Below are 24,230 nucleotides of genomic sequence, written 5' to 3'. Positions count from 1 at the left end.
ATGGAATACCATGACCAAAAGCAAGTAGGAGCCAGGCAGTGGTGCCACACACCTTTACACCCAGCACTGGGGAGGCAGAGGCAGGTAGATCTCTTTGAGTTTGAGGCCAGCCTGGTCTACAGAGCTAGTTCTAGAACAGTCAAGGTTATACAAAGAAGTTCTATCTTGGAGGGGACAGGGGGGCAAGTTGGGTAGGAAGGAGTTTATTTGGCTTACACTTCCAGATGACAGTCCATCGATGAAGGAAGTCAGGGCAAGAACTCAAGCAGGCCTGGAACCTGAAGATAGGAGCTGATGCCGAGGCCGTGGAAGAGATGCTGCTTCCTGGCTTGCTCTTCATGAATTGCTCAGCCTGCCTTCTTATAAACCCAGGACCACAGGCCCAAGGATAGCACCGCTCCCCATGGACTGGGCCCTCCCTTATCAGTCACTGTCTTAGTCAGGGTTTCTATTCCTGCACAAACATCATGACCAAGAAGCAAGTTGGGGAGGAAAGGGTTTATTGAGCTTACACTTCCACATTGCAATTCATCACTAAAGGAAGTCAGGACTGGAACTCAAGCAGGTCAGGAAGCAGGAGCTGATGCAGAGGCCATGGAGGGATGTTCCTTACTGGCTTGCTTCCCCTGGCTTGCTCAGCCTGCTCTCTTATAGAACCCAAGAGCACCAGCCCAAAGGTGGTACCACCCACAAGGGGCCCTCTCCACTTGATCACTAATTGAGAAAATGCCCCACAGCTGGATCTCATGGAGGCACTTCCCCAACTGAAGCTCCTTTCTCTGTGATAACTCCAGCCTGTGTCAAGTTGACACACAAAACTAGCCAGTACAGTCACTAATTAAGAAAATGCCTTACGCCGGGGCGGTGGTGGTGCATGCCTTTAATCCCAGCACTTGGGAGGCAGAGGCAGGTGGATTTCTGAGTTTGAGGCCAGCTTGGTCTACAGAGTGAGTTCCAGGACAGCCAGAGCTACACAGAGAAACCCTGTCTCGGAAAAGAAAGAAAGAAAGAGAGAGAGAGAGAGAGAGAGAGAGAGAGAGAGAGAGAGAGAGAAAGGAAGGAAGGAAGGAAGGAAGGAAGGAAAGAAGAAAGAAAGAAAGAGGAAAGGAAGGAAGGAAGGAAGGAAGGAAGGAAGGAAGGAAGGAAGGAAGGAAGGAAGGAATGTGGCCTATAGCTGGACCTTATAGAGACATTTTCTCAATTGGGGTTCCCTTGTTTCAGATGACTGGAGCTCTCACCAAGTTGACATAAAACTAGCCAACACATTGTACATCTTGATCAGTGATTCAGTGGTTTTGGGGTTGTGTACCCTGAGCTCCCAAACAAACAAGAAGGTATTTAATACATAGGGGAAAATGGTTGTGAACATGCTGGATGGGAGATCAGAAGGAACTGCTGTGGGTTTCTAACAAACCCAGAGGATCCAGAGCTCACAGGAAAGCTGCCTCCTCCAGGACCAAAGATGTCTTGCCTGCTGTCTGCCCGAGTCTCTGACCATGTGTTCAAGGCAACACTAAGGGAAAGACAAGCCTGCGCTCTCCCTGTGAGCCCACACCACGTCAGTACTTCACTTCTGAAGCCAAACGAGCAGGTTCTTGTTGTTCTTGTTTGTTATTTTTTGTCTGTTTTTCCTCCACACAAAGCAATCTTGTGTGGGCACCAGGAGAGTGTACAAAGTTTTAACTCAGTGGACACCGTCTGCCTGGAGACAGCATCAGATCCCACAAAATAAGGGCTTGTTGTGCAGGACCATCCCAGTTATTGGTCTAGATTTCCCAGCTTTGTTTCTGGAGATCAACTGTAAATCTGAAGCTGCTGTGATACACTATCTGGTTTGGTCCTGATGGCTTAGAATGGCTCAAGGCAGGCAGGGTAAGAGCATTCTCCCAGAGGACCAGAGTTGGTCCCAGCACTCGTATTCGGCAGCTTACAACTGCCTACAACTCTGACTTCAAGGCATGCAACGCCCTCTTCTGGCCTCTGCTGGTGTTACACACAGAGATGCACACATACATAAAAGTCTCAAAAGTGTTTACTTGGTTACCACATTATTAGGACAGGCTGCCACCCAGAAATAGCCAGAAGGAAGTGATGCCCAGGAATGTGGGACGTGACCCAGAGTTCATGTGTCCAGCCTGCACCTCCACATGTTCACTAACCCACAAGCTCTCTAATTCCTAACCTCACGGAATTTTATGGAAGTTTCTGGCTCAGGGTTTTATACAAAAGGAACTTGGAAGCGATCCCTACTCCACTCTAACCACAATAAAAAGCTAAGCAAGCTGAAATTTTTAAGCAATACTTCTTGACCTATCAGAGAAGCGAGGTCACAGGGTCACCGCTGCCCAAGGTCAGAGAGACTAACACGGCATCAGGAAGAAGCTCCGGTGAGAACCAGGTAGGAAATCCTGCACCGAAACCAATGAGACTCGGTGTGGAATCTCCCCCTGGGCTCCTGGTGGAGGGGTGCAGGGGAGGGGAAGGAGGCATTCGAAGTTCATGATGGGGCTTTGTCAGAAGCTGACTGAACCAGGGCAAGAGAAACTTGCAGTATCAGCCCACTCCATCCCCATTTTAAGGGGAAGAAATGGAGGCAGGGAAAGAGGCACATGTAAGGGCCATGGCTCAAAGGTGAAGCTAACTGAAAGACGACGGTCTACTCGTCTGAGCAGAGAACGTAGTTCATCCATCCCCCTTGCCGTGGCAGCACACGCTAAATCTCCATCCCTAACATCCCTGTTTGTGTCTGGCTGTAAAGAAAACCTCACAAGGCATATTAAGACACAACATGAAGAATCGGAGTAACACTGAAGACTCAAGACTCTGGGGCTGGAGAGATGGCTTAGCGGTTAAAAGGTGCTCTTCCAGAGGTCCTGAGCTCAATTTCCAGCAACCACATGGTGGCTCACAACTGTTTGTAGTAGGATCTGATGCCCCCTCTTCTGGTGTGTCTGAAGACAGCAACTGTGTACTCATATGTAAAATAAATAATTTTGAAGAAGAAGAAGAAGAAGAAGAAGAAGAAGAAGAAGAAGAAGAAGAAGAAGAAGAAGAAGAAGAAGAAGAAAGAAGAGGAGGATGAGGAAGAGGAGGAGGAGGAGGAAAAAAAGAAGAAGAAGAGGAGGAGGAGAAAAAGAAGACGAAGAGGAGGAGGAGGAGGAGAAAGAAAGAAAGAAAGAAAGGAAGGAAGGAAGGAAGGAAGGAAGGAAGGAAGGAAGGAAGGAAAGAAAGAAAGAAAGAAAGAAAGAAAGAAAGAAAGAAAGAAAGAAAGAAAGAAAGAAAGAAAGAAAGAAAGAAAGAAGAAAGAAAGAAAGAAGGATTCAGGACCCCAGCACAATTGGAATATTGAAATTATCAGAAATGCAAAGCACCTGTGATTAATACATTGCGGATCGTAACAAAGCCGGTAGCATGTAAAAGGAGAAACGGAGAGATGGAAAATCTAAGGGAGAACAGAAATGCACAACATAGAAACTACAGTGGCAGAAGTGGCGGCAGCCTGTGACAGTGCTCTTAGCAGACTGCACACAGCTGAGGGGAGAATCCTGGATCCTGGAAATCGCAACAGAAAGCTTAAAAGCAGCAAACAAAGTGGACTTTAAGAGAAAAGAGCAGGGGCTGGGGAGATGGCTCAGCAGTTAAGAGCACTGACTGCTCTTCCGAAGGTCTTAAGTTCAAATCCCAGCAACCACTGGTAACTCCAACTTCTGTCTTCTGGGGTGTCTGAAGACAGCTACAGTGTACTTACATATAATAAATAAATAAATCTTTAAAAAAAGGAAAAAGAAAACAAGAGAAAAGAGCAGATAATCTATACAGAATGTATAATGCATGGTGCAAATGCAGAAAACCAAGGTAAAAGAAGGAGAAAATTGCTTGATAGAATAAAGATTGAGGATGTCCAAAGTCAGATGCTGAGCCTCAGATTCAGAAAGCTCAGGCACTGCCAAGCAAGGTACCAAGGAACCTCATGTTTGCTTCTGATGCCCAAAGTGAAGGTCAAATAAGGGTAATATCCTGGAAGAAGACACGGGGATAAATTACTTCCTCAGACAAAAATTGGGTGGTTTGCCAGCAGTGCTAACAGATGTTCTTTAGACAAGAGAAAAACACAGAAGAAAAACAAAACAATAACAAAACCCACAAAAAGCCAAGAATCTACATAAAGCACAGAAACCAGCCAGCCAGATGGCCCAGTGGGTAAAGGATCTTGCGGCCAAGCTTCAGACTTCTAAAAGTTGTCGTCCGACCTCCACAAGCATCCCATGACACATGCACACACAATAAATACATATTTATTAACCACTGAGATGGCTCAGTAGTTAAGAGCACTGGCTGCTCTTACAGAGGACCCAAGTTTGATTCCCAACACCTACATGGCAGCTCACAACCATATGAAGCTCAGGTCCCAGGGGATCCATTGTCCTCTTCTGACTTCTTTAGCACGAACACACACATGGTTCACAGACATATATGCAGGCGCATGCTCTTACACACACACACACACACACACATACACACACAGAGAGAGAGAGAGAGAGAGAGAAATAAAATATATTTCAGAAAGAAAGAATGAGGGGGAGCTGGAGAGATGGCTCAGTGGTTAAAAGCACTGACTGCTCTTCCAGAGGTCTTGAGTTCAAATCCCAGCAACCACATGGTGGCTCACAACCATCTGTAATGAGAATCCAATGCCCTTTTCTGGTGGGTCTGAAGACAGCTGCAGAAGGCAGCTGAAGGAAGACTTATATACATAAAATAAATAAATAAATCTTTAAAATAAAAAGAAAGGAAGAACATCAGAGAAAAACTAAGTAAAAATAATTTTATTTTAATTGATCTTGTATAGTTTGTTCAAAATAACGATAGGAGGCCACTGGAGAGAGGGCTCAGAAGTCAAGAGCACCTGCTGCTCTTCCCGAGGCCTGAGGTGCATTCCTAGCACCCATGTAGGCTGGCTCATAAACACTGGTAACTCCAACTCCCATAGATTTGTCAGTATTCTTTTGACCTCCAAGGGCACCTGTTTGCACATACATTCACACAGACATGAATGCACATGAATAGAAATAAAATATTTAAACATGATAGCAACTACAGAATTATATGGTAAGTTCTTTTGTACACATATAGTATGCTTATGTGTAAGGACAATGGATGGCAGCAGTGATACAGCGTATGGGAGGAGGCACCACACTTGCTTGCTCTTGCAGTCCACTGGCATCGCCATGAAGCGCTACAGCTTTATTTGACAGTGAACTTGAGGTCTGGACACACCTTTAAACAGTACTCAGGAGGCATAGGAAGGCAAATCTCTCAAAACCAATCAGAACTACATAGTAAGACTCAAAAACCCCAAACATCCTAATGCTACTTAACACAGGTAGCTATTGAGTCCAGGTTTCAGTCAACAGACTCAACTACTTAAAGAGAGGTTAACTACTACTAGAGGTTCAGATTAGCATTTTAAATCCCAGAGCTGGAGAGATGGCTCAGTGGTTAAGAGCACTAATTGCTTTTACAGAGGACCAGAGTTTAGCTTCCAGCACCCACCTCAGGCTGCTCACAACCCACATGTAACTCCAATGGATTCAGCACCATATTCTGGCCTCTTTAGGTACCTATACCTATGTGCATAAACACACACACACACACACACACACTCACATACACACACACACACTTATTAGATAAATTTAAATTCTAGCTCCAATAAGCACATCCATCTCAATAACTTTGTCCTGTTCAGTCTTACAGTCCTTCCTCCGCCGCTTAGCCCCCTGGAAATCCATTCCTCCACAGATGCCTCAAGCTTCTGGCATTGTAAGATGCCAAACCCTGCCCATGTTCCGTATTTCTCTGTAAGTCAAGGCCTATATTCAGCCTCTTCTCTCCCAAAGTGTGTTAGCGTCTAACTCTGTGTTATGACTGGATAGACAGGAAGATGTGGTGGTTGTCATAATCAGATGGCTTTTAAGGACAACTGCACCTTTTTTGGAGACAAGGTTTTTCTGTGTAGCCCTGGCCTAACAAGCTCACCTTGAAATCACTGTGTATCTGAGATGATCTTGAACTTCTGATCTTCCTGTCCCCACCTCCCAAGTACTTGAATGACTTGTGTCACTGTCACCATGCCTGGTCTGTGCCATGCTGGGGATCAAACCCAGGGCTCCATACCTGCTAGGCAAGCCCTCTGCCAACAAAAACACATCTCTAGCAACAGGCTTCTTCTTCCAAAGTACCTGCCAAAGACGCAATTCATACAGATGCCCAGAGCACGGATTTTAAACTCTGCAGACTCGGGGGGGGGGGGGGTGGCAGGGAGCTGCTGCTTACATCAAGCGCCATGGGATTCGAGGTCCTGTCAGATGTCGATCGATCTTCCTGGCTGTCTCTGAGCCCTGCATTTCACAAAACACAAGAAGGCCATGACATCAGTCTGTGCTGTCAACCTGCCATCTGTTTGAAATGACTTTGTTTTTGTTATGCACTGGCTTTCTAGCTACAAGAGAGGCTATGTTAAGAATCTCATCTAACCCCTGTGGTCCTCTGACTCTAGCTTGGTCCAATAATTAGACTCCTAGGTTGGAAGTGTTCTTCTTGGAAACGTTGATTGACTTGGTCAGAGATGTCTGACTTACCCCACAGACCCCAGAATTCTCAGTTCCATCACAGCACGGCTAGTTGAATGAGAAGACCTGAGGAGGCACCTTATCAGAGGTCTCTGTCCAGGGCCTTAGGCAAAGCATCATGGTAGGGAACACCTGGTGGAGCCGCTGTTCACCTGATGGCCGCCAGGAAGCAGAGAAAGGAAGGGGAAGGGGAAAGGCTGAATACCTTTCCAGGCCATGTCTGGGTAAGTCCCCTCTAGCTAGGCCCTACCTCAGTGAATCCAGCAAGGGGTTAATCTGTTATTTAGTTCAGAAGACTCAGGATCCAGTTAGTTTCCCCAAAGCCCATCAGTAGGCCACCAAGCCTCTGACAGGAGCCTCCAGGCCTCTGACAGGAGCCTCCAGAGCAGTGTTTCTCAACCTGTGGGTCATGACCCACTGGGATGAAACAACTTTTCGCAGGAGTCACTTATCAGATATCCCGAATATCAGATATTTACATTATGATTCATAACAGTGCAAATTACAGAAGTAGTAATGAAAATAATTTTATGGTGGGGGTCACAACATGAGCAACTGGGTTAAAGGCTCACAGCATTATGATGGTTGAGAATTGCTCTAGGGTGGGGGTATTTCATATGGTCTTCCAAAGTACTTCCCTATGGGCAGCAGTTCGATGATAAGGTAGTCAAGCCTTTTCCTGTGGGTGCTTAGTAACACTGAACTCAGACTACAGATTAAGAATCCAAAACTCAGAAATCCAAACACTCCCAAATCTAAAATTTTTGGAGCTAAATACACGGTGGCACATTCCTGTAGCTCCAGCTATTCAGTAAATGCTGAAGCAGGAAGATTGCTTTTAGCTCAGGAGCTATAGACCTCGATGTGTAACATTGCAAGGACCTATCTGTGATGGTTTGAATATGCTTGGCCCAAGGAGTAGCACTATTAGGACGTGTGACCTTGTTGGAGTAGGTGTGGCCTTATTGGAAGACAAGTGTCACTGTGGGTGTGGGCTTTAAGACCCTTGTCCTAGCTCCCTGGAAGCCTGTCTTCTGTTTGCCTTTGGAACAAGATGTTGAACTCTCAGCTCCTCCTGCACCATGCTTGCCTGGGTGCTGCCATGCTCCCACCTTGGTGACAATGGACTGAACCTCTGAACCTGTAAGCCAGCCCCAAGTAAATGTTATTCTTATAAGAGTTGCCTTGGGGCTGGAGAGATGGCTCAATGGCTAAGAACATTGACTACTCTTTCAGAGGTTCAATTCTCAGCAACCACATGGTAGTTTACACCCATCTGTAATGGGATCTGATGCCCTCTTCTGGTGTGTCTGAAGACAGCTACAGGGTACTCATATAAATAAAACAAGTAAATCTTAGAGAAAAAAAACAAGCTGCCTTCCCTTTTCCTCTACACTCACACACACCAGTGAACACTGGAGTCTCCTGTGACCCCGAAAATGTGCAGAAGCCTATGGGCAAGCCAGCAATGCCTCTGGGTGACCAGAAGCTGGGTATCTTCTGATTTGATTCATTTCTGATACAATTGACCTGGAGACTATCTCATCCGACCTCATGGAATTAGGTAGGAGTTGGTCCCTCAAGACTTCAGACCCAGGGGCTGGGCCTCTGGAATTATTTCTTTTTCTTCCCCTCTTTCTTTGAGACAGGGTCTCACATAGTACCAGGTGGCCTCAAACTCTTTATGTAGCTGAAAACGCGCTTGACCAGTTGTTAGGATTATAAGTGCCACTGCATGTGGGTGTGTGCAAGGCTGGGGATCTCAAGACTGAGGGAGTGCTAGGCAAGCATTCTGTCAGCTGAGCCACACCCCCAGCCTGGCCTGCAGAATTCCTGACCAACTAGGGGGATCACTATACTCCTGTTTCCTGGTTTGTTACAAAGGTCATTTTAAAGACTAGAAATAAGCTGTCAGACAAGGGGACACATAGGATGAGGCCAGGAAGGGTCCTGTCTCCCTGAGGTCATAGGGAGCCTGTTCCCAGCACGTGAAAGAATACAGGTCTCCCTGCTAGACCTAGAACCTCAGACCAAACAGTGTCTAAGGCCCATCAAATCTTGCCCTTTGGAGTTCATGGGAGGACTTGGCTGCACACACCCAGACTAGTCCTTTTTCTCCACCATGTTTTTCAGTATGTCAAGAGCAACCAGGAATTGTCAGAGAAACTATCTAGCTTGCAGCAAGAAAAGGAAGCTCTGTGGCAAGAACATGGGCGGTTTTTGGAGCAACTTGGTGATCACGTGAGGTAAAAAAAAAAAAAAAGGCAGGTTTACTGTGGACAAATAGAATACAGGAGCTCATCTGCTGGCATCCCCCAGAGCAATCACACTGCTGGGGCCATCAGTGCGATTTCCCAGTCCCGTTTACACAGTTCCAAAGAAGATGTGGGGACCAATTCCTTCCCAAGAAGAGGGATATAACTATTTACAGAACTCTCTATTTGTATTTTGCTTTCCACAAGTATACCCTCTCACTGTCTTCAAGGATTTCCCCTATGTTCTTTAATAGATACTATTTCTTTTTAATTTATGTATATGAGTTTTGACCTACATGTGTTTCATGTGCTTGCAGGAAGGAGCCCTTGGAGGTCATAAGAGGGCGTCAGATCCCCTGGATCTGGAGTTAAATCCAGGTGGTTGTAAGCCACCATGTGGGTACCGGGTACTGAAATGGTGTCCCCTGGAAGAGCAACAAGGGTGCCTAAGCATTGATCTGTCTCTTATATTTCCTTCCCTCTGCCTGGACAATGTAGACTCCAGACACCAGAGAACCAGGGTGCGCAAAAGTCCTAACTGATCACTGCAGTGTTACCTGCCTCGATAGCAGAGCCTTCCTGGGACCTCCGTGAGGCCAGACCCAAGTTCCATTCTCACTGCCATGGACAAACAGTGCCAACATACTGGTACCAACCTGCTGCAGAACTCCTGTACAGGGTGGTTGTGAAACTATGCAATTTTACTCCATGTAATTTCATACCTTGACCAGCATTTGGCGCCAGAGAGCACAAAGAACAAAAATGCAGTCTGGAAAGCTTAGGCTGGCCAGTCAGCCCACCCCAGGCCTGATTTCCTTTGGAATGGCTCCAGGGTCCGTGATTGAACAGTACTATGCATCGTTAATGCCCTGGCAAACGTCCAGAAGCATCCCTCCACTGCTGCTACCGTGATGGAGGAGCTGCTGCTTCTCCATGTCCCTTTTGAAGGGGGAAGGGATCCTGAGGAAAACGCCCTCCAACATTCTTGCTTTTGACTTAGATAGAATACATGTCCAAAAGACTAATAGACAATTCAGTGCATTTTGACAAACATGTATATACATGTAACTACCACCTCAGTCGTGATGCAGAACACGTCCCCACTGCTCGAGTCTCTCCTGCCTGTGTGCAGTCAGTAGCTGTATCCCCTGTGTCTTCCTCAGGCAACCACTGCTGTGCTGTCTGCATTCCCCGGAATTTCTAAGTAGGCTCTGCACATTGTTCTTTTCATGCCTGAGTTGAGCAAGAGCCCAACATATTCCGTTATTTACATGTGTACTTACGGCTAGGATTTTCCACTGGATTTTGAGTGTGTGTGTGTGTGTGTGTGTGTGTGTGTGTGTGTGTGTTACGGCTGCAGGGATGAATAATTCCCCATGTTATTTATGCATGACCTTTAGAAAAATGGCTCCAATCCCAGTTGCATGTGCGTGGGTCCTCACATACATGAATTTAATGGAGACTATGAAACACAGCCAGTGTTTTCCCAGAGTACACCATACAGTTTTAATGCATGTCCAGAGCTGAAGGTCACAGATTTGTGAAGGACAATGAAAGAAAAGGTCAAAGCACAAGGTTCCTTTTCATGTCTGACTCCCTGATCCCAGTCCTGAACTGTACAGATATATTGTATATTTACATGTTTTCCCAACTGCTTTTCCAGAGGAACAAATTCTTCACCTTGAAGCTCAAGTAATAAGCAATCAGGTTTTACTTAGACACAAGCTAAAATTTTTCCCCTAAGTGTTGTGCTACCTCATGAGGCTGGTGACTAACACATTCAGGTCAGAAAAGCCGCACATTCTTTGGGCAAGCAGACCTAGTGCCTCCGACTAAACCATTATCTAAGCCAGGCAGCCAGACAGCAGTAGCCAGGGAAACCTCTGGATTCTTCCTGGCTGTCAGGCATCATGTGTGCAGGAGCCCACATATAGATATACATATGCACAGTTTTATAAACTAGACAGAAAAGATGACAATACTAAACATTGGGAATCAGCTATTTTTTCCAGTTTCTCTATAATTTATCCCTTTTCTTTCAAAATAAAATAATTTTTTAGTTAATCTAAGTGGCAAGGTGGCTGCTCTTTGGTTGGGAAGCTAAAGATTTGAGACTTTAATTCAGTTTTTATTTTATTTTATGTGTGTGAGTATTTTGCTTGCATATAGATAAGTACAGCCCATGCATGCCTGGCATCCTCAGAGGTCTGAGGAGGGCATGGGATCCCCTGGGACTGGAGGTAAAGATAGCTGTGAGCTGTCCTGTGGGTGCTGGGAACTGAACATGTATTCTCTGCAAGAGCATCAAGTGCCCTTAACTGCTCAGCCAACTCTCCAGTCCAAGACTGGGTAGTTGATAGCCAGGATAAGCAGAAAAATTTATGAAAGTCTGTGCTGTGTGGCAGGTGATGTCAGAACATAACTGGGTGTGGTATCACAGACCTGTAACCTTAGCTATTGATTAGTAGATGCAGGAGAGCAAAAGAAGTCCTAGGTCAGCTTCAGATATGCAGCCAAGTTCAAAGCTACCCTAGGCTACAAGAGAAACGATATTTTAGAAAAAATGAATCATGATTTTACTGGCTGTGGTGGCACACACCTATAATCTCAGCACTTAGGAAGTGGAGGCAGAAGGATCATGAGTTCAAAGCCAGCCTGGGCCACTCTGTTAGAAAATTGTCTCAAAATCAAAAATCCATCAGCATCACTGTGAACACCTGGGAGGCCTAGAGGAGGACAGGAGGGTTGTATGTACTATGAGATGCCCCATCTCTGATGCTTCTCAGGGTGCTGATACCCAGGCATAGCTCCCACCATGCATCCCCAGGGCATGGGAGGGAATCATCTTCTCAGGAACTGAAAACAATTTACAGTTCACAATAGTGTTTCACGCTGTGTAGTAGGTGCTGTGCAAGGGCCTCGGATTGAAATGAGTCTGTGGCAAGTCTATGAATGTAGCTGCCTATAGGGAGTGCCATTAGTTAGGGTACTCTGTGAAAACCTGAATATAAATGGCTTCAGAGGCCAGAAGGCAGCTCAGTTGGTAGTCACATGAGGACCTGAGTTCAGATCCCCAGAATCCATGCCTGTAACCCTGGTGCTGAGAGAGAGGGGGAAGACAGGCAGATCCTGGAGCTCACCGGCCAGTCAGCCTAGTCAGATGGGTGAGCTTCAGGTTCAGTGTCAAAATACAAGGTGGAGAACTACACTCAAGCATTGGCCTTTGGCCTCCATACTTATCTACATGCACACCTGCACATAATGCACATACTTGTGAACACACACACACACACACACATACACAAAGCAGGAAATATAAAACTGGCCATGGTGACATATACCTGTTATAACCTGAGCCTTGGTATCATGAATTCAAGGCCGGTCTGGGCCACATAGTGCGTCCCCAGCCAGTCTAAGCTCCACAGTGGGACTCTGCCTTAAAGAACCAAGAAGAGGCATGCAGTATGTGGAGCGTCTCTCTCTTACCTGACAGCGCAGACATGAGCAGTTCATGACCGACATGGAGGGCCCTGTGTCAGAAGCCGAGCCTCCTGCTGTCTTGCCGTTGCTCCTGCATCCCATAGTCTTTTGTTTTGTCGTTGTGATTGGTTGGTTTTTTAGTTTCAGGGTTTGGTTTGGCTCAGTTTGTTTGTTTGTTTTTAGACAGGGTTTCTCGGTGTGGGCCTGGAACTTACCCTGCAGACTAGACTGTCCTTGAACTCTGTCCCAGCTGGAGTGCCGCAGCCGCCTGGCTTTGCATCTTGTAGCTTTAACAGGTGGAACTTCTCCACATTGCAGAAGTCACTGCAGTCCCCACCTTTCAGTCTGTAAGCAGGGAGAGAAGGCAGGCGCATGCTGGTTTCTTTTAAGGCACACTTTTTCCCCTTACATTCTGTTAGCTAAAGTGTACATGGATATATGTTGCCACAAGGAAAGCTAGGAAAATCTAGCTATAAGGAAAAATAATTTAGTTATTTTACAAGATGAGCCTTCCTTGGCCAAATCTCATGGCTTCTGTAATGATAAAAAGAAACTTAAGGGCCAGCCATTAGGCTCAGCTGGCAAAGGAAGGCACTTGCCAGGAAGCCTGAAGACCTGAGCTCACAGTCCCTGGGACCCACGCGTGGCAGCAGAAGAGAACCAACTCCTGAAAGTTGTCCTCTGAGCTCCACATATATGTTGTGGGAAAAATAATAATTTTTTTTTGGTTCTTTGGATTTTTGGTTTTTTTGAGACAGGGTTTCTCTGTATAGCCCTGGCTGTCCTGGAACTCACTCTGTAGACCAGGCTGGCTTCAAACTCAGAAATCCGCCTGCCTCTGCCTCCCAGAGTGCTGGGATTACAGGTGTGTGCCACCACTACCCAGCTAATAATTTTTTTTTAATGCAAAGAGCTTAGGCTGGGTATGGTGGCACATACCTTTAGGCTCAGCACTTGGGAGGGAGGCAGAGGCAGGTGGATCTCTATGAGTTCAAGGCCAGCCTGGTCTACATAGAAAGCTTCATTCAGGTCAGCTAGGGCTACATGGTGAGACCCTGTCTCAAAACAAAACAAAACAAAATAGTATAGCCAGGAACTAGAAAAATAGAAATAAAAATTGTCATTAGTGGGGCAAGATTCAGAATTCCTACATCAGGGACCCAAAGCCCAGGAGTTTCCTAAATTAAGCTCAGACACTAAAGAGTCATCAGTTCAAACCAAGGTAAGCCAGAGGCTTGAGTTCATAGGGCTGGCTGAAGAGGGGATGATTCTAGGAGATGCGAGGCAAGCCAGCAACCACACTAAAGGTCCATAGGTCAAATCCAAAGGAGACCAATAGGTCCTACCTGTATTCCAGCGTGCTTATCCTGAATCTTGCTTTTATAGAAACTACAAAGACAAACACCACTGTCACAAAGCCAAGCTTCAAAAGGTCAAGGACCGTCTAACTCATGAATTAGAAATACGGAATAAGAGGATTAAAGAACTTGAAGATGAAACTGGGAAACTGCAACAGAAAATTGAAATGGTGAGAGAGAGAGTGAGAAAAAAAAAAAGAGCACCGTGACCTCGCCGGCGGTCAGCAGTCTGAGCACCCGCTCTTCTTCACATTCCTGGCTTCTCTCTCCCAGCCTTCAGTTTTCCTACCACCTTCCACCCTTCCTATGAGGAATTCTTTTTTTTTTTTTTTTGGATTTGTTTTTTTCTTGAGACAGGGTTTCTTTGTGTACCTCCGGCTGTCCTGGAACTCACTCTGTAGACCAGGCTGGCCTTAAACTCAGAAATCTGTTGGCCTCTGCCTCCCAAGGGCTGGGATTAAAGGCGTGTGCCACCACCACCCGGCTCTTTTTATTTTTAAAGCATGTGTATGTGTGTGTGCACATTGGTGTGAATGTGTGTGGGGGGGTGTTTGCTTGTATGCAGGTGCATGTGGAGGTCAGGAGACAGCTTCAGGGGTCATCCCGCAGCACCGTGGGCCTGCTTCCCTTCTCTCACTGGCCAGTGCTCACCAATGAGACGTAACTGACTGACCTCTAGGATCCCTACCTCTTCACCACCCAGGGTTGGGGTTAACCTTCACAGCCATGCTCAGGATTGTTAGGCAGCTTCTGGGGAATCAAACTCAAGGCCTGGTGCTTACAAAGGAAAGCGCTCTACTAACAGAGCTAGCCCCACCAGCCCGAATGTGAGCAGTCTCTTAAGGACCTGCAAGACTTTTAAGGTTGCTAACCCAAATAGGATATTGAAGATATTCCTCAGTAGTGATTTATAACTGTCTCACCTTCAAGTGGAAAACATCAGTCCTGGAGCTGGAGTGATAGCTTAGGGGTTAAGGGCACTTGCAGCAGGGCTGGAGAGATGGCTCAGTGGTCAAGAGCACTGACTGTCTTCCAGAGGTCCTGAGTTCAAATCCCAGCAACTGCTTGGTGCCTGAGCGCTTGCAGCTTTTACAGAAGACCCAGGTTCGGTTCCCAGAACCCTGTAGTAGCTCACAATGATCCTTTATTCCAGTTCTAGGGGTTTTGACTCCTTCTTCTGGCTTTATTGGGCACCAGTTATGCATGTGGTACACACACACACACACACACACACACTAAAAATAAACCTTTTTTAAAAATAGACTTTTGTGTGTTGTGTACATGAACTTGGTTAGACAGTGTCCCTCAAATTCATGTCCTTCTGTAGAATATCAGATGCAACCTGCCAGTTTGGAAATCCAGTCTTTGCAGGTGTAGTCAGCTAAAACAAGGTTGTCCTGAATGCAAGTGAACTCAATATGTCCAATACAATAATAATTATTATATATTATTAATATATTGATAATATAAGTCCGATATGCCTGCATCTTTGCAAGAGGAGTGGCAGAAGCAGAGAGCAGGACACATCCCGTGGGAAGGAACAGCCCATGAGGACAGAGGCGGAGAGGGGAGGATGTGTCTGAAGCCAGAGAACACGGAGGACGCCTGGCAGCCAGGCGACAGGAGGAGGCTTGGAATGGAGTCCCTGGGAGGGCTCAGGGTGTAGCCCAGCACTAGAGCACTTGCCGAACATGCACAAGGCCCTTGATTCGGCCTCAGTGTGTGACAGGGACATCTTCTTGGTCCCCAGAACTAACCCTGGCAGCATCTTGATTCCAGTCTTCTAGCCTCCTAGGACTGTGATAAAATAAACTCCTGCTGTGCAAAGCCACTAGGTACTTGATAATTTGATTTGTGTAAGGTATGGTAAAAAAGCTAAGTTCTTATCTTTCCCCCTCTGCCTAAAAATAAATATAACTACAGACCAGCCAGATAGCTCAGTGGGTAAAGGTACTAAGGCACTTGCTGCCAAACCTGTTGGCCCTAAATTAATCCCCCAGGACCCATAGGCCCTCAAAAAAACTGATTCCTGCAATTTATACTCCGACCTCTGCATACAAGCAGTACACACCAACATAATTGTTTAAAAATGAATGAATGAATGAATGAATGAATGAAAAGAACACATCGAGTAGAGCACCATGGCACATCCTGTAACACCAGCCCTTAAGAGTCTGAGGCAAGAGTGTCACCCTCGGATATATAACAAGTCTCTGTTCAAAACAACAACCACCACATATCCACAAAGCAGATAGAAGTGTGTCTGGGGAGAAGATACCAATGCTGAGCACAGAATTCTGTTGCACTTTCTGATGTTTTAATACCTGCTGGAATTAAAACACGGGGAAGACAACTGTTTCTTCCTGGAGACTGAGTGCCAAGGTAGCTTTAATTGTGAATGTATGCATTCCCTAGAGTAACAACACACACAGGAGACATCTAATATAATCAAGGATGGTGCCAAACAGGTGCCAACAGATTTGGGGGCCAGAAAAAGAGAAAGCAGGAGTTACTGGAGTGACTGTTAAGACTTGGGCTGAAGCTCTTACATCTCTGTGTCCTTCTTTTGCTTCCTAGGAGAAAGTGTTCCAGGGCCAGATCATGACCCAAAATGACATCCTCCTCCTAGAAAAGAGGAAGCTTCTAGAACAAGTCACAAATCAAGAAGAACTGATTTGCAGCAACAAATCTACAATATCTGCATTCCAGAGCAAGTACGTGCAGCGGAGGGGCCCCCTAGCTCCAGGGGGAAGGGTCTCCCCACTTAGGGCATGGGTGGCTCTAGAGACTCGGAGTGCTGCTGGCCATCCTGTCAGTCTTGTTCTGCTGTCTTCTGTGTTCAGCCACAGTGGTATCAAAGAGAGTGTCACAGAGGAGAAAAGAGTGTGTAGTTAGTGGAGTTGTGTAACAGTGATGACGTACATGCCTAGCATGTATGAGGCTTTGTGTTTGATCCTGGCAGACGGAAAGGAAGGGAGGAAGGGAGGAAGGGAGGGAAGCATTGTCTAGCTATGCCTCCAATCTGTGCCATGTTTAGGGTGTCTTTACTGGATAAAGAAAACCAGCAGTTGCAGGAGAACTGCCTCCGGCTCATGCAGCAAATTGGCCTCTTGGAGCAAATTATAAGGAGCATCCAGATTCGCAGGGAAGAGGTAAAATGTGCACTTCATATTGGGTCCTGACTCTAAGGTTTGGTTCGCTGGTTCCCCCGCCACAGCCCACGCTTGGCTGCACGGTGAGCTGTGGCAGAGTGGCTGGCTCCTTGGGGGCACCTGGGACAGCAGACCTGTGACTGATCTTGGTGAGTGCTGCTCATCACTGGGTTAACTTTTGGAACACTTTTATCCTGTGTGATGGTAAAGCCATCTATATATGCCTCTGAGCATCTTTCTAAATGCAGTCATCCTTTTTCTTCTCTAAATCAGTAACTTAGCAGTGCGGTCTCAGAGAGCAAGAACTCTAGCTCATTGGTGACCACATCTGGGGACTGGCATAGCTCTTACATGACTGTATCTGTGGACAAGTATAGTTCATACTTGACCATATCCACAGACTCATGCTTTGAGAATAAATGGGTGCTAAATGTCTCCTTCTGAACAACCTGGTTTGCAGCATATTGTTTTAGCCCTGTCTGGACAGAGAGAACAGCAATCTGAGGCTCAGAGAGGTTGAGTGAAGCCAGTTTAGTCTGCTAATGAGTCAAGACTGAGGAGAACAACTGAGTCAGAGAAAAACAAGGATGTTCCAAGTCCAAACAGACAAATAGCCAAGGAGAATTGCAGGGGATAGTATGGGCTCAGTCAAGGTCCAGAGCCTGGCTAATGAACAGTGAGACTTCAGTAAGCAGAATCAGATGATAGATCCACGGTAGAGACTACTTCCTCCTTTCCCTGGTGTGATCACCTGCAAGGTGTCCCTTCAGGAGATGCTTCTCCACCGATCTGGTTATCGGCTCTACTGCTATAAGACCTGCATCTTGTTTATTCTCACAAAGGTAATTATTTCTAAGCTACATGAGGTGTTTCCCAGTCGTCACCAGAAGCAGAACTGCCGGTTTGTGTGGCTTGATTGCCAATAGTTTCTCTGTTTGCTTGAGTGAGTCCTTTCTCATTCAATTCACTCACTCATCAACCGTTAACTCCAGGAACTGGACTGGGTCCTGGAACATCAAGAGAGTCTGTGTCTTCATATATCTTCATTCCAGTAGAAAGGCATACATTGCATACCTATGAATGAACATGGCAGGATTACAAGTCAGAAGACTATATGGAGGCTGGGCATCGGGGCTCGAACCTGTAATTCCAAAACGGAGAAGGCTAAGGCAGGAGGGTTAGGACTAACCTAGGAGGGTTAGGAGTTCAAGACTAACTTCTGCTACTTAAGAATTCCAAGGCCAGCCTGGGGTACATAAGACTGCCTCAACCAAACAACAATAACAACAACAACAACAGCAACCCAACAACATCCACAACAACAACCAAGAAGGCTAGACTGGTAGGGTAGCCTTTGCCTAAAGAATGACCTGAGTTCAGTTCCTGGAATCCACATGGGGGAGGAAAAGGACCAAGTCCTTTAACTTGAAAAAAAAAAAAAGCCATGTGATGTTGGTGAGTTCCAGGCCAGTCTGGTCTATAGAATGAGTCCCTGGACGGCCAGGGCTACACAGAGAAACTCTGCCTTGAACCCACAACCCCACACTCCAACAACAGTTTTTAAAAAATGGATTTATTAGCCAGCTGGCAACTACACTGGGTATTTGGGATCCCAGTATAGCACTGAGCCTTTCTCAGGATGAGCTTTTAAGCACAAAAACCATGTCCTCAGTTGACATATGTCAGTTAATAGGAATAGTTAGCTGTGCTTGGAACAACAGAAGCTAAAAGGCAAGGTTAGTACATTTGACACTTCCCCAGAACTATGAACAGTGATGGTTAGGCCTTTGTTTCTATTTAGGCAGGTGGTGCTGTCTACATGTTGGCTTTTATGGCCTGAATGGCACTTCTGTCATGGAGTCAGTTGTGCTGAGGTATGGGGTTCTGTTACAATCCCAGAAGGGAATCAACAACAGACCAAAGAACAGATACCATCAGTGTCCATTTAGTGAACCAATGAGTTTGTTAGGGTTATTTATAGGAGCATGGTTGAGAGTTACTTCCAGGAGAAGAAATGACTCAAAGACATCTGCATCACCAAAAGCCATTCCACCGTGGGTGACAGCTCATGAAAGCTGGACACCTGGAACACATAATCTGCAGACAACTCAACGGGTTGGAGAGTCCCTTCCAGGCAGCTCACCTGCTCTGACTGCTTCTCTTCCCAGTCCTTTCTAGTGTATCCTCTTGAAGACTAAGGAGACTAGTGAATCTGGTCAATTTTAGGGACTTCCTGAAGTTTATGGGTTGTTTAAGCCCTAAATTTAAAGCACTTCCTTGCAGGATGGCATGTTTCTCTTCCCTTTAGAACATCTTATCTCTTGTACAAAAACAATAAATGAGGAACTAGAGAGATGGTTCAGTAGTCAAGAGCACTGGGTGTTCTTCCAGAGGACTTGGGTTCAATCCCAGCACCCACATGGCAGCTCACACCTGTCTGTCACTCCACTTACAAAATACCAGTGCACATAAAATAAAAATAAAAACATAAAAAAATATATAAACTTATCATTCCCCTCAGAATTGCTGGGAATTTCCTTTTTTCCTTAGAATTATTTATTTTATGTATATGAGTACACAGTAGCTGTCCTTAAACACTCCAGAAGAGGGCATCAGATCCCATTACAGATGGTTGTGAGCCACCATGTGGTTGCTGGGAATTAAACTCAGGACCTCTGGAAGAGCAGTCAGTGCTCTTAACCACTGAGCCATCTCTCCTGCCCCCTGGAAATTTCTTGCATAATTATTTGGTCTATATCAAAGGTTAAGTTGTGGTCCTGTTCAGGGAAGCCAGTAAACCCATGTAAAATTTGATCTATGTTCATCTCTGTTTTTATTTTGTTGATGTCATCATCATCATTATCACCATCATTGGCTCTACTGGTCTGGGGAAGGGTTGTGACAAAGCCCCCTACTCTATAGCCATAGGTGGACTGGAACACACTGTATAGGACAGATGAACCTCAAGCACACACTAATCCTCCTGCCTCAGCCTCTTGAATGTTAAGATTATAGGCATGAGCCACCATGGCAAGCTTTAATCTGTTTTTCTGGGGGAAGACATTTTATGTGTAAAGTCATAAAGCTCACGCTCACACACACATACACACACACACACACACACAAAAGACATGCAAAGAAGGAATGCACCCAATACGATAAAGGCCATGTTTGACAAACACACAGCTGACATGGAACTCGGAGGTAAAAGCTGAAAGGCTTCATTCCAGGGTCAGGAACAAGACAAGACATTTCTGGTCTAACCAACTTGTGTTCAGGGAAGGGCTGGGAGTCCCTGACAGTGTAATTTGGTAAAGACACAGAGGCTTACAAACAGAAAAGGAAGAGGTGAGATTGTCATTGTGAGCTGATATGATCTTGCATACAGAAAACAATAACCACTCCATAATCCCACTAAAACAATTCTATTAGAGCAAGAAAGGAATGCAACATAGACATCAAATATTTCAGTACCCTAACATTGACGTATATGAAAAAGAAATCAAGCAGTAAACCAACAAGATGGCTCAGTGGGTAACGATGCGTGTTACCAAGCCTGATAACTGAGTTCCATCCTGGGATGCACATGGCGGAAGGAAAGAACATGCTCCAATGAGATAGCCTCTGACCTCTACATACAGAAACAGATAAACAAATAAATGTTGTGGGGGAAAGGGCAAAATCAAGAAAGTCCAGGAAATAGATTAGTGGTAGGATGCTTGTCTGGAATACTCAAAGCCCTGATTCAATCTTCACCACTCCCCACCCCTCCCACCCTGTCAAAAAAAAAAAAGTGTTGTGGACTGGAGAGATGGCTTAGCGGTTAAGAGCACCAACTGCTCTTCTAGAGGTCCCAAGTTCAATTCCCAACAACCACATGATGGCTCACAACCATCTGTAATGGGATCTAATGTCCTCTTCTGGTGTGTCTGAAGACAATGACAGTAAAATAAATAAATCTTTAAAAAAATTTTAAAAAGTGTTGGTCTGGGGATACAGTTCAGTTGGTATATGTGCTTTACCTGGGGATACAGTTCAGTTGGTTATGTGCTTTACCTGGAGATATAGTTCAGTTGGTATATGTGCTTTACCTGGGGATACAGTTCAGTTGGTTTATGTGCTTTACCTGGGGATGCAGTTCAGTTGGTATATGTGCTTTACCTGGGGATGCAGTTCAGTTGGTATATGTGCTTTACCTGGGGATGCAGTTCAGTTGGTATATGTGCTTTACCTGGGGATGCAGTTCAGTTGGTATATGTGCTTTACCTGGGGATGCAGTTCAGTTGGTATATGTGCTTTACCTGGGGATGCAGTTCAGTTGGTATATGTGCTTTACCTGGGGATACAGCTCAGTTGGTTTATGTGCTTTACCTGGAGATACAGTTCAGTTGGTATATGTGCTTTACCTGGGGATGCAGTTCAGTTGGTATATGTGCTTTACCTGGGGATATAGTTCAGTTGGTATATGTGCTTTACCTGGGGATATAGTTGGTATATGTGCTTTATGTGGTATGCACACACATGGCTCTCAGTTTGCTCCCCAGCAGTATATACATAAGTATTAGTCAGGGTTCTCTAGAGTCACAAAATTTATGGAATGTTTTTATATATTCAGAGAATTCATTGAAATGACTTAACAGTCTGTAGTCCAAGTAACCCAAAAGTGGGCCGCTGTGAACAGGGAGTCTAAGAAGCTAGTAGCTGCTCAGCCCCACAAGGCTAGTTGCTTCAGCTGATCTGTATAAACTGGAATTAGGTTCCAACAGATGTGCTGGCAAGTTAAGTCCAATTAGATAAAGAAGAGCAGATCTCCCTTCTTCCAACATCCCTATGCAGGCCTACAGCAGATGGTGTGGCCCCGATTAAAGGTGTGTGCCACCACGCCTGGATCTGGAACTTGCTTTGCCCCAGGCTGGACCTGAACTCAGAGACCTGCTTGCCTCAGTCTCCTGAAATAAAGGCAGTAAACATGCAGAACATGTATGTGTATGTGTGTGTGTATATATACACACACACACACACACACATATATATAAACAGGGGAGAAAGAAAGAGATGAGAGATGGGACAACAGGGTGAGAAGATAGAGGGGAGAAGGGAGAGAAAAGGGAAAGAGGAAAAGAAGGGTGAAAGGGGAGAGGTGAGAGAAAAGGGGGCAATATTGGCAGGGGAAGGAGGGAGAGCAGGTATTCATTCCATACCCTTTTATACTTTATATTGCTTGCAGTATGTTGTGCTGTTGATGACAGTAAATCAGTTTTATGTATCTTTACCTATATACCATAAATTGTAGGATCTTGTTGCCAGTGGCTTATCATTTTAAAGACTGAACAGGGCTGGAGCACCCCCATGGATGCTCCGGATGAGAGTAATTGTTGTTCTCGCAGGGTACCTGGGTTTGCTTCCCAGCATCCACATCAGGTGACTCACAGTGTTGTGCCAGGAAGCGTCCGCGAACCACCAAGACCACCAAGGAGCCGTTTCCGATGTAATAGCATTAGGGTCTCTTTATTACATGCTCAGGCTTGGGTTCTTCTCCAAGACACATCAGGATGGGGAGGGAAGGTGGAGCAGTCTCGAATCCTCAGCAGGTCAAGGTTTTATAGGAAATGGAAGTAAGTGAGGGGGGCATTTATCCTGACAAGTATCTAACTGAATGTCTGTTGTAAGCCAACAGGTGGTGCTCTGAAGCAAGACCACATATAATCATAAACGGTCTGAAAGTGCATCTGAAACAATCAGACTGATCTTTGACTAACTGTTACTCGCTAGGAAGTAGCTAGTGAGTAACCCTGGCCAAGGACAAGCCGTGGGGTCCTTCCTGGTGTGTGGGTGCAACTTGGTTCTGCTGCAGGTCAAGTTCTCAGGCATTTTTTCTTTAAGATGGAGGTCGGTCCCAAGATGGAGTAGGTTTGGCCTCTCAACAGCCACCTCTGTAACCCTAGTTCCAGGGGATCTAACACACACACACACACACACACACACACACACACACACACACACATATGACATACACCCAGACACACACACACACATAACATACACCCAGACACACACACACACACACACACTTATACACACAAAGCAAAACTAATTATATCTTTTTAAAGATATATAATTTTCTTTTAGGAAACAGTAATTACTGACAACGCTGCATTTGAAATACTCAAAAAGATACTACCTTTACAAAATTCCAGGTGAGTTACATACATCAAGACTGTCATTAACTGCACACCTGAGATGGCTCCTTACTGGTTCAGAGTGGCTGTCTTGAAAGAACACAGCTTTGGTATTTTGGGTTTCTTTCTCCCTACATTTGGCTTTTGAGTCTGTACCCAGTCTGTGCCCTCACCGGCTTTTCAGTCCTACAGAATACCGGTCTCAGGCAGCGATAATCCACAAGCACAGGCCTCCGGTAACTTTTGTCTTTTTCTTTGATCTGACAGCTGTAAAGTGCTAAAGTCCGAGCAATGCCATAGACTCATAGCCCTAAGCTTCTACCAGGAAGTTGTATGTATGTTGATGCTCTCATACGTGGCCTTTTTCAGTTTCTCAGGGACAGGATTGGTATTGTCAGCTGAAAATCTCCAGGAGACTGAGCTGCACAAATCGGAAGGCACAACAGCAATCCCCAAGTCCCCCGAGCCTCTTTCACGCTCACAGGATTCAGAAAGTGGATATATAAATGTGACTTCTCTAAAAGAGACATACAACACACAAGGGGACCAAAAGCCAGAACTATGACCTCACTGGTATCTGCAACAACACTAATCATGCCTACTAACTCAGAGCCTGGATATAAAGGTGCAAACTGAGGTGCAGAAGTCTCACAGAACACCCTGGACATCAACAAGGATTCTTCAAAATCGCCTATTAAACAGTCAAAAATTTTCAAAAATGGAATTATTGTGTGATATACCTATTGATAAGAGTTTTAAAATTTTTATATCTATTGGTGGTTTGTCTGCGTGTGTGTCCATGTACTCTGTGCATATGCCAGAAGAGGGCATTGATTCTCCAGAGACTGGAGTTGTAGACAGCTGTGTCATGTGGGTGCTACTAATGGAACCCCAGTTCTCTGTAGGGCTATCTTTCCAGCCCTGAGAAGATTTTTATTTTTATTTTATGTGCATTGTTTTACCTGCATGTGTCTGTGTGAGGGTATCAGATCCTCTGGAACTGGAGTTGCAGACAGTTGTGAGCCTCCGTGTGGGTGCTGATAATCAAACCTGAGTCCTCTAAAAGAGCAGCCAGTGCTCTCAACTGCTGAGCCATCTCTCCAAGCCCGAAGAATTTAAAAAAAAAAAAAAAAACTTTAAATACCCAGCCAGACTGGCTGTTCTGGAACCCGGT

At 45.5% G+C, this 24,230-nt stretch overlaps 1 protein-coding gene across 1 annotated transcript in view; it reads left to right on the top strand.

The window, feature by feature from the left end:
- Ccdc30 (coiled-coil domain containing 30) overlaps nt 1-23,877 on the top strand; it is an 87,772-nt gene extending 63,895 nt beyond the window's left edge. Inside the window, exons 10-15 of the mRNA XM_052177206.1 lie at nt 8,766-8,878; nt 13,754-13,895; nt 16,303-16,439; nt 16,763-16,877; nt 23,007-23,074; nt 23,426-23,877. Of these exons, the coding sequence (XP_052033166.1) occupies nt 8,766-8,878; nt 13,754-13,895; nt 16,303-16,439; nt 16,763-16,877; nt 23,007-23,074; nt 23,426-23,621 (771 nt within the window). The 3' untranslated portion in view covers nt 23,622-23,877. The remainder of the gene's footprint in view (nt 1-8,765; nt 8,879-13,753; nt 13,896-16,302; nt 16,440-16,762; nt 16,878-23,006; nt 23,075-23,425) is intronic.
- Nucleotides 23,878-24,230: the final 353 nt, after the last annotated feature.

The sequence above is a fragment of the Apodemus sylvaticus genome, chromosome 3 (assembly GCF_947179515.1).
Source record: "Apodemus sylvaticus chromosome 3, mApoSyl1.1, whole genome shotgun sequence".
Classification (NCBI taxonomy): Eukaryota; Metazoa; Chordata; class Mammalia; order Rodentia; family Muridae; genus Apodemus; species Apodemus sylvaticus.
This window is presented reverse-complemented; position numbering and strand designations above follow the sequence as displayed.